We start from the raw sequence: 19210 nt of genomic DNA on the forward strand, positions 1-19210 counted from the left end.
TTATAGGATTTTAATAAGTGGACAGATAGATTTATCATCATGTAGTTTCGTATTTGTTCCTTTGGGAAATTAAGGAGGCTGCTATAACCTCAGTGTTCATTGAAGGCTAAATTGTCATGGAAAATTAATACACATTTGATTGCTGGGGATTTTAAAAATTTTATTGAACTTTTCCAGGATTTTTTCAGAAAAAATAACCTAAAAAGTTAAGATGAAAAAAAAAGAAGAAAAATGATAATTCTGAAGAAAAAAAAGGATTTTAGCTAACAGCTAACAGACGATGAGTGCGGACTTTAAGGCCAGCACCCTCAGAATCTACAAGAAAAATAAACTGTTGATGAAACTAGAACGAAAATTATGTATACAAAATATATGTGTAGGAAACGCTGATCAGTAAAGTTATTTGTACATGGGGAACAGCTCTCTAAAAAAAGGTCTTAAAATCGACTTAATTCGACCTGAAAAATTCACAGCCACAAAGCTGCGACTGAAGTTTGAGACAATAGCATTGAAACAATGAGATTCATTGTTAACAAGTTAAACGTGAAACACGTCACTTCTCTTAAAATATTTACAAGACACTAATTCATAAGACCTAAACTTAATTCATTTAGAAAATAAGTAAAAATCCTAATTAGCTGCACAGAAAATGACAAGTGACATGATGAAGCACAAAGTAGAGAATGTTGTGATGAGTTGAACCTATCAGTTTTTGCTAGGATGAAGCTCTTAGAATGATATTGCTAATTACTCTACAACTCTCTGAGTTAAATTAGAAATAATGTTGTGAACAATTTAAAATGGAGGAGCAAGGGTGGCAAATGCTGGTGGTATTACTTGATTTTGCAGTACGATTATAAGCAACTACTTGCTCCTCTAATTCCCAAAGAAAATAAGGGGAGCAAGAAAATACGAATAACTACTCTGAAACCACCTGCTTGAAAGATAACTTTCAGAGAAAGTTAAAAACATGAGAAAAAAAGTAAGAATATAAGTAAGACAAGGGTCACGAGTGATAATGAAAATGAAGCTTCTAGCTCCTTTGTTCTTGAACCCAAGAAAAAAGTTTCATTAAATTATACAACCGTTTTGCAACAAAAAAGGTGTTACCGCAAAAAAGTTAGCAAAATATTGCGTTGTTCGGTTCAATTTAAATGAATGATATCAGATTTTTCACAGAAACGTGCAAGTTCAATGTAGCATTTTGTAAACTCAACATGAAAAAGCTGGATACTTCCTCTTTTCTAATAGTGACAGTGAATTACTTTGGATTAATCTTAAATGGGCCCACTGATACCCAACAGATTAGTTTTTTCTGCAAAATAAAACAACAAGTGTAAAAATCTAAGACTTGCTTACTCACAATTTCTTAAATATTGAATTCCTAAATCAAAGGACATAGTATTTACAGTTCATTCACGTTATTAGGGGGAATTTAATCCATCATCAATGCCCATCCTTGTTGATTGATATCAAATGAGTTCTTTGGCCCACTTAAAGAATGTAAAAATAGAAATGGTAACAGTAACAAATTAGGAAGAGATACATCATTAAAGTACAATTGCAATAAAAATTATTTACACTAACGGAATGGCTAAGAAAAAACCATACACAAGTACACCACAGTTTAGAGCACCTCTAATAGTACAAGCAATGATATCAGATCTTTTATGTACAACACATGTTGGAGAAATTATCATGCAAGTTAATTCACAGCCACTTGTTGAACTTCTGACTTGCCATGCTGATTTCGATGAACCTTGAGGTAATATGGTATTTTTTCGCTATGACTTAATCGCAATAAGAAATCTTCATCGTGTGTAATCACAATTAACTGGAAATTCTTTTGGCGAGAGCGGTGAGAAATAATATCAGCTAGAGCAGTGCTCAAGCTGTCGATATTTTCTTGATCTAAATTTGTTGTGGGCTCATCTAAAGCTAAGATGCCGCAGTTTTTGGAAAAGGTCTCTGCCAATGCCATTCTGATAATCAAACAAGCTAGAACTTTCTGACCAGCACTGCACCTTCCGCGCATATCCATCTCGACATCTCCTCTCCGGCAAACTACCCGATAATTGTACATTCTTCGCTTGTCTGCTGAGTTCGAGTCGGACTCTTCGGTTTTGATTTCAATTGTATCAATATCATTCCCGGAGTAGATTTGACGCCACAGATTACGAATTATTGTATTGATTGTCTTCATCCGCTCCTTGTGGAAATGGATCATAGCCCAGTCCAAGGCAAGAATATAGTTTCCTAAATCAGCCGCGGCCAACTCCTTAGCCTTTACTTCAATCAGCAGGTTGCGGTAATTTTCAGCAGCATTCTTGTATTTATCAGCTTGAAGCTCTTTTTCTGCAGCTTTGATGCTATTTTGCAACTCTTTTTCGGCACCCTGAGCTTGTCCGATTTTATGTGAAATTTTCCCTGCTTCTTGAGAGCACTTTTGTGTTTCTTGTCTCAACTGTCTCAAATTCAAATCGTCTCCATGTTGTTCTGTGAGTTCTGTTATCTGTTTATTATATTTATTTTCTTCTTCGTCTTTCTGTCGAAGCATTTGGTTGTTAGTCAAATCCATTCGACTGCTCTGCAAGTTTGAAAGAAACTCTCTTATACCATTGATTTTACCATTGAATACCTCTTCTTTTGCCTTCAGTTCTTCCATCTTGTTCACCATCACTTTCAATTCTTCTCTAGCATTATCTAAAGTTGCACTTCCTCCTTTTCTTTCATAATTTTCAATTTCGTTCTGCAATTTCACAATTGAATGATATTGCTGTTCAAATGCAGTAACAATGTTGCGCTCTTCATTATACAATTTCCTGTTCTCCTTAGACAACTCGCTCTTTTCTTTCATAAGGGACTTTAGTTGTGCATCAAGCGGTTGAAGTTCATCTTTCTTTTCATCGATTTCCTTGCGAAGAGTATCTTTCTGAGTTTGTAATTCAGTCTGTTTATCTCCGAGTTCCGCTCGCCTTTGAGATTTGTCTCTTAAATCGAGTTGTTCTTGGACGAGTTTATTTTTCTTCTCTTTCATGTCATTGAGCCTTTTACTTTCCTCCCTGAGTTTGGTTTGATTGCTATCAAAGTTCCTGCTAAGTTTTTCATGAGCTTCTTCTTTTTTCTGCAACTCCTCTGAAACTTGCTCATACGAGTTATCTTTGCCTTTTGTACCAAGTTTGGCACTGAGGTCAGAGATTTGTCTCACCATTGTCACAAGTTCCGTCATGTAAGTATCTAGGTTAATAATATCAGACTGTGCACTGCTGGCCATTTCTGCATCTTTTCGAGGTTGCTCTAATTCACCTTCCAAATCACTTGACTCACGTTGCAGCTTACTCATTTCTTTATCAAGATCCTCCAGTTCAGACCTGACACTGGGAATTTCAATATCTTTTAGGGAACGGACTTTCTCAATCGTCGGCTTCAGAAGTAGAAGTTTTTCATGCTTCACAAGGAGCACCTTCAGCTGATTTTCAATATCCTCGCTTTGTTGTGGAATCTTCCGTACAATGCCTTCAATCTCTTCTTTAAGTTCTATTGCTTCAGACTGTGCGTCAAAGTCTCGGTGACAAAGAGGGCAACAAGCGTTAGGCTGTTGCAGTTTACCTATATATTTGTTATACAGAAATTCTGTGCCATACCATGTTCCTTTCAGATCCTGTTTTGTCTTAATTTCATCAGCAATCTCATTCAAGACTATGTCGAAATCGCGGTTCTCACACAGATCGTAAATTTCTGTCTCCTTTGTTCTGAGCTCTGTTTCCATCTCTACGAGTTTTTCTGCCTTATTTTTCCTGTTTGCTTTCAAGCCAATCATTTTATCATTAAGCTCTTTCACCATCTTATCTTTTTTTTGAGTATCTTTTTTTATTTCATCTAATCTACTTTGGAACTTGGACTTTAAGCGCTCTTCTGGTATTTCACCCAACAAGTGCTCGATTGTTTCTTGATGCTTGTTCTTCAGTCTCTGAATTTTACTTTCCTGCTCCTCTCTTTTTATGTTCAATTTGTCTAATTCAGTTTGCTGATCCCGAATCATCAATAGGTTTTCTCTCTCTTTTTTCAATGCTTTGATTTCATCCCCCAACTGATATTTCTCATCCTTTTGGTCATTGATCAGTTTTTCGAGATCCGGTAAATTGACACTCTGCTCAAATTCCTCCAATTCACTATTCAGACGCGTTAATTTGTTTTCTAGAGCTACTAATGTATTCGCAGACTCATCCGCCTGAAAGAAAACAAATCATGGTGAGGAATTAGAACTGTTATTTGCATTGAATAGTTGAATTATAGATGTTGTAGTCAAATCCTGAAATGCGGTTCAATTGCGATGTGAGCAGTCAAATCACAAAAACCTTAAGACAAAAGCCTTAAGATAAAATCTGTAATTCCTTAAGATATTCGGCTTTTGTCCAGTCACACGCCGATTCGACCACAAACCTGTTCGTCAAAACGTTAATTGTTAGTAAAAAAGAACGTTTTGACCTGCCCAGGAAAAGGATAGGTGGCATTATTTCTTTTTGGTACCGGAAGGTGAAATTGCAAATATTTTGCACGCAGCGCATGTTGCAAGAGGCCACGGTGGGTGGGGGTGTACAAAATATGAAATGCGGAAAAAGAGCAAAAAATGTTTTGCAGGACATTTCGTGATGTACCTGAGTTTGTGTGAAATGTGCCACAAAAGACATGCCCACCCCAAAAAAGGACTCGTTATTAAATCCCTCCTTTTTGAAGATTTCAAGAAAAGATAAGTGTGCAACAAGAAGGTGTAAGTGCAAACATGCAGTGCAATCCCAGGTGCCACTCTTCACTGCCTTTCGGTGATAAAAAAAAATTAGAGGTGTTCCCATTTTTAAACATTTTGATGATAGTCCTCATTTTGAGGACCTGATAAATTTTTCAAGTTTTTAAATGTTTTAAGATGTTTTAAAAGTGAGGCTTCAGTATAATCTGAATTCTTGTTTCATTTATTTCTTGATCAAAATACACTCCCTGTCGACCTCCGCATCCAGAGACAAGACAGAGCTTTAGAATTCTTCTCTGAGGTGTTAATTTCTCTCTGGATCCTTATTTTGCTGTTTCGTTATTTGTTCGGTTAATAAGTTCATTTTAAAAAAAAATTTACGTTTTGAACGACGGGGTTTTGGTCAAACGGGCATGTGACTGAAATGCGATTTGACTGGACAAAAGCCGAATTTTTTGAGGAATTAAAGATTTGACCAAAAGGCCTCCGTCACTTTGCAATTGAACTGGTCCCAACATGGACTGGTCTACAACATAAGCATTAAACAGAAGAAATATGGCACAACCAGAGAAGAAAGTCACTGAGCAAATTCTATAATGTTATTGAACACTTTATTTAGACAGTCCAAATTTCGAAAGGAAACTTCCACCAAAAGACTTCACTCCTAACAAAGTTAGAAAGAAAAAAAAACGTGAATGCACTAATAAACAAATCTTGATTGCTTGAGAAAAAACGATAGAGTACATAGAGTCATAATGTAAGAGGGACAGCTTTTGGGGGCGGGGACGGCGCCACTTTTGACCATTTTCCAGGTCCCAAATTCCGAGACTCCTGTGTGACGCCGGGTCACTTTTTTAATACATTGCGACACATTGCGATACACTGGTACCCAGCCATCCAATGTAAACAAAGAAGATAGGAATTACCACATATTTCACACCGCCATTTTAGATCGAACATGTATCGAAAAAGTGACCTGAGTTCGGAGCACACAGGGCTCCAAACTTGTCGAGCAGAACATGGCGCCAGCTCTTCCATTTACACTACGACTCTATGTACTTACTCTATGGAAAAAACGCACAATGTGTTTTGACTCATTATAAAATAGGACAGTACCTTGGTTTGATGCATTTGACAGGGGAGTTTTGCATTCCCAGAAGTTACAGATCTGCAACTTCTGGGAAAGAGTGTGCTCCTTTGATAAATAATAGCAACACTGACAAATCAAACAGTGAAATATTTGGGCTTCTTCATCGACCAACAACTAAATTGGCATTCTCACGCAAAACATATTGAGGAAAAAATTGCAAGTAGGGCATTTGCTATTAGGAAACTTAATAGGAAAATAGATAGGGAGTCCCTCATGTTGTACTACCATTCTAACGTGGATTCCATAATTAGCTATGGCATACAATTATGGGGCTATACAACAGGTGCCAGAGATATTCTTTTAACTCAAAAAAAAATCTTAAGAATTATTGCAAACAAAAAAAAATTTGACTCTTGTAGAAAACTATTCCCAGAGTTCAATGTGATGACTGTCTTCTCTAGGTATATATATTCAACAATAAAGGAATCAATTAAATTAGGCTACATCATCAAAGAAAAATTAATTACTAATAATCAAATACAAACCAGAAATATCCTAGCAAAAATTGAAAAAAAACGGGGGGAAAAAGTAGACTGGGATAGCTTAGAAAGCAGAGGTATCAGATATTTTAACAAGCTTCCCAAGCCATTAAAAGAACTTTTCATTAAATCAGAAAATTCAAATCTATTCCTAAATAACATAAAAAATTACTTCATAGAAAACCCTTTTTACGAGTTAAAAGAATATCTCGACGCAAATCTCCCCAATCCCTAAATTGCCTGAATGTAGTCCCCTAAGTCTTAAGTCTTAGTTCTTCATTTACTGTTTTTTTATTTGTTTGTTAAAATTTTTGTTACATTTATTTGATGTTAAATTTTGTTCCATTATATTATTTGACGAGTGTTAAGCTCATAAATTTGTATGAATTTCATGAGGCTGTTGCATTAATAAATATATTATTATTATTATTATTACTACGAGAGATGTAAGGAATCACAGATTTTTAAGGCTCAGCTTCTCCAAGATGAGTGCTGCTTGCCTTCAGTCATGGATACCGGAGTTTGGTCATCAGCTTTATGTTCAATAATTCCGTGAAGAGGTATAAAAGCAAGAGGAATTTATGCATTGAAAAACATTAATATCTCCGTAAGGAGTTACTTTCGATCATTTTCTTGGCACAAATCGCGTTCTACATGATGAGAAAATATAACCTGATGCTTAAATACCCACCTTATCTAGAGATCAATTTTTAAAATGAGAGATAAAGACTATCCTGAGCAAAAAGATTCCAGTCAAGAAGTCATTATCAGAACTCTTCCAAGGAAAATTTAAAAACAAGGAAAATCTCCAGAGAAAGGGCTTATGATAATAAATGTAATTAATGTTGAGGTTAATTTGAGGAGGCACATAAAAATTATGGGAAGGACGAGTTCATGCTTTCAACCAAAATGTATCCATTCTGATTCATTGTTCAAAACAAAAACAATAGAGACTTGGCAAAAATAAACTTACAGCAAGTATATCCGCTGTGACTTTATCAAAGTCTGCATTGACTTTTTTCAGCTGAGTCTCTTTGGACTTTATTTCTGCGTCACATGCACTCCTCTTCTCACGACACTCATCAATTTTTTTTTGGGCCAGACTCTCCGCATTTTCATGGGATTTATGGAGTTCCTCCAATCTATTCTGCCTTTCCTCAATTTTGGCATTTAGTTCATCCAGTTTTTCTTTTGAATCGGTGCTTGTTGCTGTCATCTGAGTCGTATTGTATGCTGAAACAAACAAGAGAAGTTGACTACTGACTATTCTAGCATACTTCCAAAAAATGCCATAGGCACATTTAGACATTGCCCACTTTATTTAGATTATTCAGGGTGTTTACTGGTACCTTGTCATTCAAATTCCTTGCTTTTTCCTCATTTTCCCGAAAATTTCTCTTTTTGGAGATTTCACAAATCCTTGCTTTTTTCTTATATTTTTCTGACTTCTACCGTACCTCACATGCATTTTTAACTGTATTCGGATTGGGAAAGTGGAATCATAGAATGACAAACGAATAGACCAAAATTCTACCTAACCAGGAACTTGATAAAGGATTGTGTTAGGAAATATATAGCCCTCAGGGTACTTTACAGAGTTAATTACAAAAATCTCAAATTTCCGTAGCTTAACACGGAAAATCCGTACCTTTTCTGTACTTCCCTACCGACGTACCAAAATCCGAGCATTTTCAGTGTATCCGTTTTATTTACTTGCAGAAGACACTCTGGATTAATTATTGAAATTTAATTTAATAATATTTTGAGAGTAGTTCATTAGACATTTGAGCCATGTAGAGATGTAAATAGGCTATTCCTACTTATGAATTAGTTATTTTTGCAATTTCAGAGGCCGAAAAATGCATGTCACCACAGCACAAATTTCACTAAACGCAATGGAGCTTCAAAAGACTGATGGCCAAGTGCTGATAGGTGACGTCATGATGTGCTGGATGGTACTGCGCAAACGGAAATTCAGATTCGAAATGCATATTGATACATGTTCTCAATTTCAATCGAACTGAAAAAAATTCCTGGGAGATCATTTCATCCCCTTCTTTCAAAGAATCCATTATAATAAAATAGGTTCAAATTCTATATGTGATCTGGCTTATCTTTATGACCAAACAAATAGTAATAACTTTTCTCCACAGTGAATATGTTAAAACATTTGAATGATTGAGCAAAGATATACAAGATAACAAAGTGAAATTTGATACAGTAAAATTACACGATGAAATGTTTTGGAAATTTTTATAATAGACTCAAGAGAACATGAAATTAGTTAACCATACATTAAAAGCAGTACAACAAGACTCCTACGATAGGAGTCTCCTACTATACTGTTTTTCCTACAGGTACATGGGTTGGTAGGAGTCTTACCAACCCATGTACCTGTAGGACTCCTCTAAATCCTTTGTGCAGTGGGTCCCCCCTCCGTCTCCCCAAATTCAAATTTTCCCGCCGTTGGGTTCTGGGCGTCTGCGCGTGAGCAGACAGATTCCTGTCTGTTCCTGCGCAGACCCCAAGCTGGCATTCAAGTTTTTGCTGTTCGCTCTTTCGGATCGTTCCGTTCGTTTTCCATCCTCGGACCCTTTCATTTTTTCTTAAAAGATGTGAGTACATTATTGTGAGTTGGTCCCCTTTAGGGGCCAACTATGTCGTTTCTTTTTTTTTGAGCTTCCGCTCCGGCCAGCTCGCGGGTGATAGCTTTTTCTTTTTAGTTTGATCCCCAGTCCATTTCGTGTTCGCTTAAGCCCCACGGCATGGCCATCTCATATACCTACGTGTTCATTATTGTGTTGACCTTTTCCTGTTTCCTGTTCTTCATTTGTCTATAGTACGGCCAGCCGGACCCGTACACCTTCTGAAATCTAGTTCCTCACAACTTAACTCTATCTGCCGCGTACAATATGTGAGTACAATGGACATAGTTTGCCATGAAGAGTTGCTGAGAAAACACTATAAGAAAATTACTTACCCTCTATTTCCAGTTTTTTCCCCAAATTGTTGATTTCATGGTTACATTTTGCAATTGTACTCTTGTGCTGATCTTCAGCATTACTCAACTGGCCTACTTGGTTTGTCTTTTTGCTGATGTCTTTGTCTAGTTTTTTTTGCTCTTTCAACAGCTCTGACTTTTCAGGCTCAAGTTGTTTTAGTTCATCTTTCTTTACTCTGAAAGAAAGAGCGAAAGATATAATGAGTTCATACAACAAAATATTCAACAACTTCACATTTTGCATGGAGGTTATCTGCAATGTTGGCGAACTGATGCGGCACAACTCTCATCTATGTTGTATCTTGAGTGTAATTTCGTATTTCTGCTATTTAGAGTGAAGGATATTTGATGAAAATGTTCACGCTAAAACTGTGGTTAATTTCTTCCAAAAGATGAGTGCAAAACATTGACAGGTATCAACAGGAGCACAGGGGGGAAAACTTGATTTAAAAAAAATGTGAAAAAAAGATCGAAAATCAGGGTGTCCACTAAAATTTCATTTTGGATTTTCCTGACCTTTTGAATGAAAATTCTTGATATTTAGCACCAATAAACTGACACTCGTTTTATTTTAAAAACTAACATATTTGATGAATTGAATCAAATGTTCCACTTCTGCATGGGCTACCTGCATGCAGCAACGAACTAGACTAAACGTCTAGAATGGCTGACTGGTGCAAACACTGCATAACACTTTGAAATTGATTTAGGTTAGGTTCACTTGGGCTCAAACTGCAAGCTGCTATCTAAACTCATGTTAAATACTGCCCACATTTTGCCAAATATTGTTGAATAAAGTGATAGCAATGAAAAGATGGCATCATAATCACATCTGACGATGTCTTCTTTACTCAAAAAATAGGAACTGTGAAGGCATACTTCAAAATAATTAAAATTTACAACACTGTCATTTTCCAACAACTGGTTTTGACATCTTCCACAATGGAAAGAAATAAGGTTTTACAATGGAAAATTGTTAAAATAAGTTACCTGTGATCTTCGTCAAAAGAATCAATGGCAGCTTGAAGTTCCTCATCCGTGCCTTCAAAGCGATTAATTATTAGTTTGTTGAGATGGTCCTTGCTCTTCAGCAGTTCTTTCAACCTGCCTTTGATGCCTTCAATCTTAGTGTTCAAAGATGTAGCATTTCTTTCCTGTTCTTTCAGCTCGATGAGTTTTTCTTGAATTGGCTTCTCTTTCTCCTGCAATTCCACGATCTCAGTTTGGGTTTGAACCAACTTGGCTTTGGTTTCATCTAGAGCTTTCTGCTTATCAATGGCATCATTCTGGAACTGCTTCAGGTAGACCAGATTACTTTTTTTTATATTCACATCTGTTGGGAGTCAGAATAAACAAATACAAATTTAAGCTAGACTTGCATATTGATGGTGAATCTCTCAAACTAGGTATCTTGTTTGTGGTGTTCTAAAATGTTTGCCCCCATCTTACACAGGGAAGCAGAATCTTTCAAGCTTCCACATTTTCATGCGCCCCGCCACCGGCTTTCCATATTTTTTCGGTTGGCTTTCCACAAAATTTCTCCCCTATTGAAAAAATTGATGACCTTTCACTTTCCTTTTTTTACCTAAATTTTTGCATTTTTGAAAAAAGTTTGCTGGTTGCTGTAATTGTAAATTTTGGGAAAATAATTGTAAGTTATGTTCATTTGATACCTTTAACAGATTTGATTTAAAAAAATGGATTTCTTTGACTGTTCTTGGTTTTTTTACACCATGTAACATTACCAAAATTTAAAAAAAAAACAGCTGCTTACCATGTATCATATTTTTTCTCTTCAGTCTTGTGTCTTCAAGACATCTATTGTATTTTGTTGAATCAAAAATTGCATCAAATTTTTCCTTCAATTTCTTGTTTTCTTCAAGGGGCCTGCCAAAACAAAAGTCAATGATGAGCAATTTTTAGCTGCAGTACACCATAAGAATATACAAACATGGGAAGAGAGAAAGTTCTCAGCCTTCCCATTTAAACCAACTTTTTATGATTCACACATCACAAACGGATGTGACTTTGTGAAAATCATGTAAATTTCATACTTTCTCAAGCTGGCCTTCCCTTTTTGCATGAAAACGCAAGCAATTTGTTCGTCACTCAGTTGAACGGTTTATGCACCCCTGCACTGACAATGTCACAGCTAAGTCAGTTCCTTTAATCAAAACTAAAATTTTGAGCATGACACCAGTTTATTTTAATTTACACAAATTTTGGGGGAAAATATTCATACAAATCACTGAATTTAGCTACCATTGTAGCATAATATTTTTGATCTTTGTTTAGACCAAGCTTATGTTTTCCGTCGACGACACAAAACCGTGTGACAAACCTTGAGGTGTTTTCAAGAAGAAATGAGTTTCGTTGAAAGCATGTGCCACGGGACAATATTTTTTGAGAAATTTGACAGATTAATAAACTTGGAGGTGCAGGTGGCTGTAGGCATTTGATGAATTGACCAAAGGCTGACAACGCAGCAAGACCAATGAAATTGTCCGAGGGGAAATGCGAAAGTAAAGGAAACCTAATTTGTGAGGACAGTCAACACCCTGAAAATATAACACAGTGAAGACATGGTGCTGCGTCCACACTATTTCGCTGGGAAAAACAAAGACGAGAAGCTCCAAAAATAATAATTAGAGTCAAAAATAAATTTTTTTAACTCTAATGAGTACCAGTACAAAACTGGGGGGGGGGGGGGGGGGAGTGTTCAGCTCAGGCAGTTTGCATTGGAAGATTAAGTTGAAGTCACAACAAGAGATCTAATGAGATGCACTTGAAATTGCGTGTTGTAAGTGTCAGGGCATCATGAAGTCATCGGGTTAATCGTATGTTGGGGTGCCGCGGCACCCCATTGCGTATCACCCCCCGCGCACCCCACGCGGCATGCCGCGCGGTGATGCGCCGCGGCCACCCGCTATGGCGGGTCGTTGAACTGAAAATGCAACGTATCAATACTCGCTAAAATCTCCGAAAAACTCTGCGGAAGATTCCTGGGGGGAGCGGGGAAGGGCAATGCAAGATGGTAGGGGGAGAGGGGCCGGTGCCGACTTGACCTGTCAACTCATCGATGCGTGAAATTGCTTAATTATGCATGCGTGTTTTCACACGCGCGATAAGATAACACGCGGTATCAGATATCCTATTCTCTACTGTTCTCATCTTTCGTGTCGTTATCGAGTGTTTTTGATTCCTTATCTCTCTATTTCCGATGTCGTTTCTCGCACTGCGCTGCGCTTTCTCGGAGATTCGCTCACCCTTCGTGGCGTAACTTGACCCGACCCGCACCGCACCGCGCACGGAAACACTACCTACGCTTGATCACGGGTGACGATCGAAGAAAAACAGGTCGAGATGGAAAAATTTCACCGAGTTAAGCGGGTTCAGAATCTGACCAAACCGAGATACCGAGACTTATTTAGCATTGTGTTATATGGGTGATAAACGGGACCGGGCGATTCTACCGACTAAAGCGGGTTACCGGCTTATCCGGAAACCGACTTAGCGAGGTTTTACTGTATACCGGTTTGGGTCTTTTTAGACCTCATCAGCAGATCTCACTCGTTAGTGAGCCCAACTTAACATGCCGCAAAATCTAAGACAGCATTAAAACGCCGTCATGGATATGACTCAAGGCATGACACAAAAGTGTGATCCTCGCGCCATCTACCGTTGCTGCTGAACAACTCTCAAAACAAAAAAAAAGAAAACCCAAAAATATGATTATCAGGCTGGTTGGAGATGCTAACACATCTAGACTCAACCGCCTGCTCCCAAACGGGAGAAAAAAGAAGCGAAGCACATATATCCCCAAATCATGCGTACAACTGAGAAAAAAACTCTAAAAAGTGGCCCGAATACTGTATGTGACAGGGTGGAGAAATGGAGCTGGGTCCACACCATTTCGCAGGGAAAAACGAAGCCGAGAAGTTTTGAGAGTTGTTCAACAGCAACGGTAGATGGTGCGAGGATCACACTTTTGTGTCATGCCTCGGGTCATATCCATGACGGCGTTTAAATGCCGTCTTGGGTTTGCGGCATGTTAAGTTGGGTTCACTGACAAGTGTGATCTGCTGAAGAGATCTAAAAAGACCCAACCCGATATAGGTCTCTTGCCGTGGCTCCAACTTAACCCATTGACTTATGATTTAATTTGACCCTGCCGGGTCAGGAATTAAGATTTACTTTGGCGAAAATCAGTAACTTTGAACACTTCAAAATAATTCAGAAGTTCTTTCTCTAAGGGTGAAAATTTACACAATAAGCATTCACTATACAACGTTTGAGAAAAATGGTGAAAACTTTGAACACAATGATTTTTTTATTGTGGTTTACAGCTGTCAAAGTCGCAAAATCAGCTAAAATCAGAAAATTTTGAGGTTATTTCATGTGCAAACGCTCAGTAATATGAAAATACCGTAACAAAACAAGAAATTACCGTACACAATAAGTCATAGGGTGGCCACGCTACTCATGTAAACATTGATGAGAGCGTAATCTACCGGAGAATCGCCGAATTAACGCAAACAATCGACGAATGGCTCGGAGCCATCTCTTCAGGTCTGGCCCAGCGCTGCGCGGATGGCTGGGAGCCGTCGGTTTAAGTCAATGGGTTAATATTCCAATGCAAACTGCCTGAACTGCTCCCCCCTCAGTTTTGTACTGGTACTCATTAAAGTTAAAAAAATTTATTTTTGACTCTAATTATAATTTTTGGAACTTCTCCGCTTCGTTTTTCCCCGCGAAATGGTGTGAACCCAGCACCATTTCTCCACCTTATTACATACAGTATTCTGGCCACTTCTTAGTGTTTCCTTCTCAATCTGAAAATATATGATCAGAATAAGCATTTTTAGCTTGAAGGGCAATATTTCTGAATTACTATTACCTCTGCGGGTATCACTGACCAAAAAACGAAAACTGAAAGTATTACTTACCAACAGGATTCTTCTTGATGACAAAATATGACATAATTGAGTATTGGCTTTGTTACTCCTAGACGATAACACATTTCGGTATCTACATCTGCACACCGCCCACTTAGACTCTCTTTCTGTTGGAGAAACGAAAATAATTATGAAGTGATACTTTTCTCCAGGTTAGATAATGACATGATACTAAACTACTGTAAAGTCACTGTTTAGTACAGATTAAAATCTCAGTTAACTGAGCTTGTAAATTTTCTAAATTATCAGAGAATAATTGGCTGCAGTTTGATAGAGACGCAGGAAGTTACATTAAGTTTGAACCCGGAAACAGAGATTGTGAAGTTTTATTACTCCGTGAGACTCAATGTTAAGGACAAAATTTGACTAATTTCACTTCCAAAATATTTGTTCTCAATTTTGAATTTCCGATGAGAGAAACTTATAGCTAGTTGTATGCAAAACTTCTTTTCACTCACTTCCTTCAAAAAATTTTACTTAGTACATTTCTTTTCTTGGTCCAATTAATACCAATTACATAGGGTGTTCAAAAAGTAATGCTTGTTTTAGTTTTTTGAGCGAACAAAAACAGCTATCAATTTGTGGTTTGCATGTGGTTGAAGTAAACATAATTACCAATAAAACAAGACCAAGAACAGCTCTTTAGCTTAAAAATTGACTGAGTGACAGGGTTTTGAAAATGATATGTCGAGGGACTCCCCCCAGAATTTATAGCTACCAATATGTTTGTCAAAAAAAAAAAAAAGTTAAATGAGAATTGAGTGTTTTTATTGAAAAAACTTACAAAATCTTATAAAAATTGACGAACTTCAAGCTCCTTCATCAGATGACACGGGTGACTCAACATTCGGCTGTTTTTCTAAGTATTTTCCACCACTTTGAACACTAAGTTTCAGCCGTTCTGCCCACTTCACAAGGATCATCTTTTCGAAGTCTTCTTGACGGAGGATTTTGAAGAATGTTTGAACAACGGTTTTGATCTCGCTTATGGAATCAAACCGTGTGCCTCTCAGAAATTTCTTTAACTCAGGAAAGAGCCATTCCATAGCAGAGTCAAAACCGCTGTTCAAAAATTCCCTACAATCATTTTTGTTGAAGTTAGAACGTAAAAATCATTATAATCGCCCAATATTAATGCAAAATGAACGAGCAGTCACTATCAGCCACCTATCAGGCCTTCACCCATATAGGCTGTTATTCCACCCATAGCTCCAGAGTCCTCACTTAAGTCAAAAAACAAAGGGTTTCTGACCTCCAGCCGTTACTTAAATATGTTGTACCTATACCACGGTATAGTCCGGGGTACGGAGAATCAGAAAAACCAATGGGAGCAAATACAACCTATACGGGTATAGACCGTTATTAGTGCGGGGTCCTAAATTATTGAGAAACATTTATGAAAAATTCCAACTAACTTACTTCTTTTGTTTCCGGGTTGATTCGAGTTATGGTTGTATCCAAAGACTTGAAGGTGAGCTTCTTCACTTTTTGCTGCACCTGGACTGACCGTGCTATACAAACTTGTTCTCCTTTTGTAGTCGTACAGACAAGTTTCACTTGTCCCCGCACCTGAAAAATAATCGACCATGTACAGAAAGATAACTCTCATAACACATGCAGAAAATTATGATACGCTCTGCAGATAAAATGACAGAAAAGGAGCAGTGACAAAACCATAGCAACATTTACTGTCACAACAAGGATACAGTAACCTCTCGTTAGCGCATCTGGCAAAAATAGCAAAATGGGAAGGCCATAAAGACTAGTTTCAAAAATGGAGAGACACCAAAAAGTGGTCTTGAAAATGAGAGAGGTAGCTTGTGCCAGCTAGAAAATCAGGCCTTGTTGCAAGATCGCAGCAATCATGAGTATAAGAACACAAAACTTTTTGAAAATTGGGGAGAAAGAGACGTTTTTAAAATGGGAGGACCCATTTGGAAAAATAATATGGATCGGAACTTTCTGCATCCTTAAACTGTGATGGTTTCCTGTTTAGCACTGATTGACCTTCCCTAAAATTCATGTGCAATTTCATCTTTTTTTTAATCAATTAGAACTTAGGTAAAAATTAAATAAATCTTGAAAACAATGGTGGGATCTCTCTACAAAAATGCAAGGACTAGAAACAGTAAAAATAGGTAACTATTGACAACAACCTAAATTTTGGTGGTTCCTAATCAGTCATTTATCTGAATGGTTCATGAATAATCCCCTTATGATGCATCTTCATACCTGATGAAACATTTCCCTTCATACGCCTTCCTTCATGAGAAATGAGGACAAGCTAACTTAATTTTCATGATTAGTAGTGGTTTATTCTGTTAAAAAATCTGGTCAAGAAGATTACCTCAACTCGATTGTTGATCTTGGGATCATGGACAAATCCACTGCCCTGTTGTGTGTTGGAGGGTAGTTCTCCACAGGTAGCGTATTTGAGAGCTTCAATGATCGTTGTTTTGCCACAACCATTTTGACCTAAGATTAAAGTTAAAGGTGAGTTGAAGGCAACCATTTGCGCATCCTTCTCATCAGGCCCAAAGCTCCGCAAACCAAGAATCTGCATTTTGACTAACGACGCCATGTTTGAGAAAGGTGTCCTCTCTTCGTTGTATTCAAAACTGTAAGGTAGAGGAAATGTCATAAATAATACTATTCAAAACATAATAACTCAAAGCATGGTGGAGGGGAAACACACTTTCCTACATAAGTATCTCATGTCATTATCAATAAGATCCTGTAAGTAATAATACTTAGTTGTGATAGGATTTTTGGAATTTTAATGGTTGAACAGTAGAAAAGCATATCGCAGTTTACAGCATTTGAAACTTCCTGTCAAACTTTATATTACTGCCGAACAACATTTCTTGAGAACTTCCAGAAGTTTTCTTCTCCTTGTGAAGAAAATTCGACGAAACTTTCAAGTCATTATGTTGGTTGGGTAAAATAAAGTAGAAACAGAGATTTGGGAATCTTGCAACCCAAATGTGCATTTGGGTAATTTCATAGTCGATTTGACCTCTTACACTTAATCTAAGTTAGATTAGAGGCAGGCAAGCAGGACCTGAGGAGTTACCGTTAACTGCAGTAGAAGGTAGATCGGTAAGTATCTGATGGATACTTACATCACATTAAGTGATACATTACTTATCCATTGTAGAATCTTATATATCTTATCTTGAATTTCTATGTTCGTCAACTAAACAAAATAAGGCTAAAATGAAGTGAAGTCTGACGATTGTTGGGTTTAATACTTAATGGTCTACATTCTCTTAAGCCCAATGCACACTATCAAACTTTTCATTCAGCTCTTGAATGCAACGTTTCGAATGAAAAGATGGAGACTTAGTGTGATACTGACACGAGAAGACGACAATTCGATGAAAAATTGAGCGGAAACTTGAATGTGACGTCACATACAACTTTTCATCCAACTTTCCGTACAATTATGTCAGATCAACAGTTTGATAGTTTGAACTGAGCTTTAGAAACCAACAACCAATCTTTCGTCCAGCTCAGTGACGGCACAACAAAAGGAAGGCAAAATGAAGGGACCAAACTGATCAAACGCCCAACACCACTTCACCTCGGATTTCCCTACCTTCCTCTGTCAAGTCAACAAACAAAAAATCTCAACAATCCACTCACCGATCAGTCGTAAATGCAAATAAAAAACAACATGAATGATAATCATCAAAGGTGCTCAAAATAGGATGAAAACACCACCTTTTGATAGCAGAGATATAGCAAAACTAAAGAGACATTGAACAGAACCTCCCGATTGTACGGTGGAAAGGCCAGTGCGAATACTTTCCAGACAATGCGGTATAATATAAAAAGCATTTGGAAATACTCACGGTCGCCGAAAACTGAGGAATCTGCACCGCTAGATACCGACTCCGCCGACAAGGTCTAGACAACAATCAGTACGACGCTAAGCTACGAAAAGGCGGAGGAAAACTTAAGAACAAAAAGTTGAACGATTCATGGAGCAGTTCGTGAAGGTACAAAATTCAACCGAAGATCGAGAAATATTACCGATTTTATCTTTGACTCCTCTAGGGCTCACGGATCACGACGCCATTTCTTACACAAACAAACTCAAACTTGAACAAACAGAAGAAAATTGCAAACATTTGCCGCGAACGCATGCTTACATGAAGCCGTACGGCCAATCAGAGACGCCCTCTGAGCTGATATTTAATGAGGGCGCGTAATTTGATTTTTCGCCCTCATACCAAACGGTGCGCACTTCTGTATACTGTTTGATTTATACTATTTCGATTGCATTTTGCAAAAAAGAACCAGAAGAATTGCAATGATGCTGAGATTGTGCATTTTCATCCTTTACAATAAAATTACTGGAACCATGAAAAAATATGAAATTTACATTGCAATTTTTGCCTTCAATTTACAGTTTTTAGCGAGTAAAATAGAGACTGTTAATACTTAGATAATCAGTTTTTTCTTCCAAGACAAAAGAAGTTTCTTAATCTTAGCAACATTGCAATGCTCCTGGTTCCTTTTTGCAAAATGCAATCCATTTTGACAATGAAACTATCAAACTACGTATCTCGTTTTCGGTGATTAAAAATATCCACTTCTGTTTTATTATTAAGTCGCGCGCTCAGCTCAAGTAATGGACGAAATGGCATGCGATATATCGAATCGATTAGGTGAAAAATCTCGGTAGATTTTGAATTTTTAGCACAAAAAAGGACGATGACGACACGTAGCCTACTGAATCATTATAATCCAAAAAATCGGCCATATTCAGAGAAATGAAAGCAGAATAATGTTTGGAAAAAAACCTCGCATTCGATTCAGCTATCGATTTCTGTATGTATCGAATGCGAGGTTTTTTCCAAACATTAATCTGCT

The 19210-nt window shown here is 37.5% G+C and overlaps 1 protein-coding gene across 1 annotated transcript; it reads right to left on the minus strand.

The window, feature by feature from the left end:
• Positions 1-134: 134 nt before the first annotated feature.
• rad50 (DNA repair protein rad50) lies at positions 135-18456 on the minus strand. The gene is made up of 9 exons (XM_019044308.2): positions 18187-18456; positions 16680-16950; positions 15752-15901; positions 14324-14439; positions 11152-11264; positions 10368-10710; positions 9357-9553; positions 7350-7609; positions 135-4231 (listed from the first exon to the last, which is right to left on the minus strand). The coding sequence occupies exons 2-9, from the start codon at positions 16911-16913 to the stop codon at positions 1706-1708; spliced, it is 3939 nt and encodes a 1312-aa protein (XP_018899853.2). The 5' UTR covers positions 16914-16950; positions 18187-18456; the 3' UTR covers positions 135-1705.
• Positions 18457-19210: the final 754 nt, after the last annotated feature.

Source organism: Bemisia tabaci, chromosome 7 (assembly GCF_918797505.1).
Source record: "Bemisia tabaci chromosome 7, PGI_BMITA_v3".
NCBI classification, from domain to species: Eukaryota; Metazoa; Arthropoda; class Insecta; order Hemiptera; family Aleyrodidae; genus Bemisia; species Bemisia tabaci.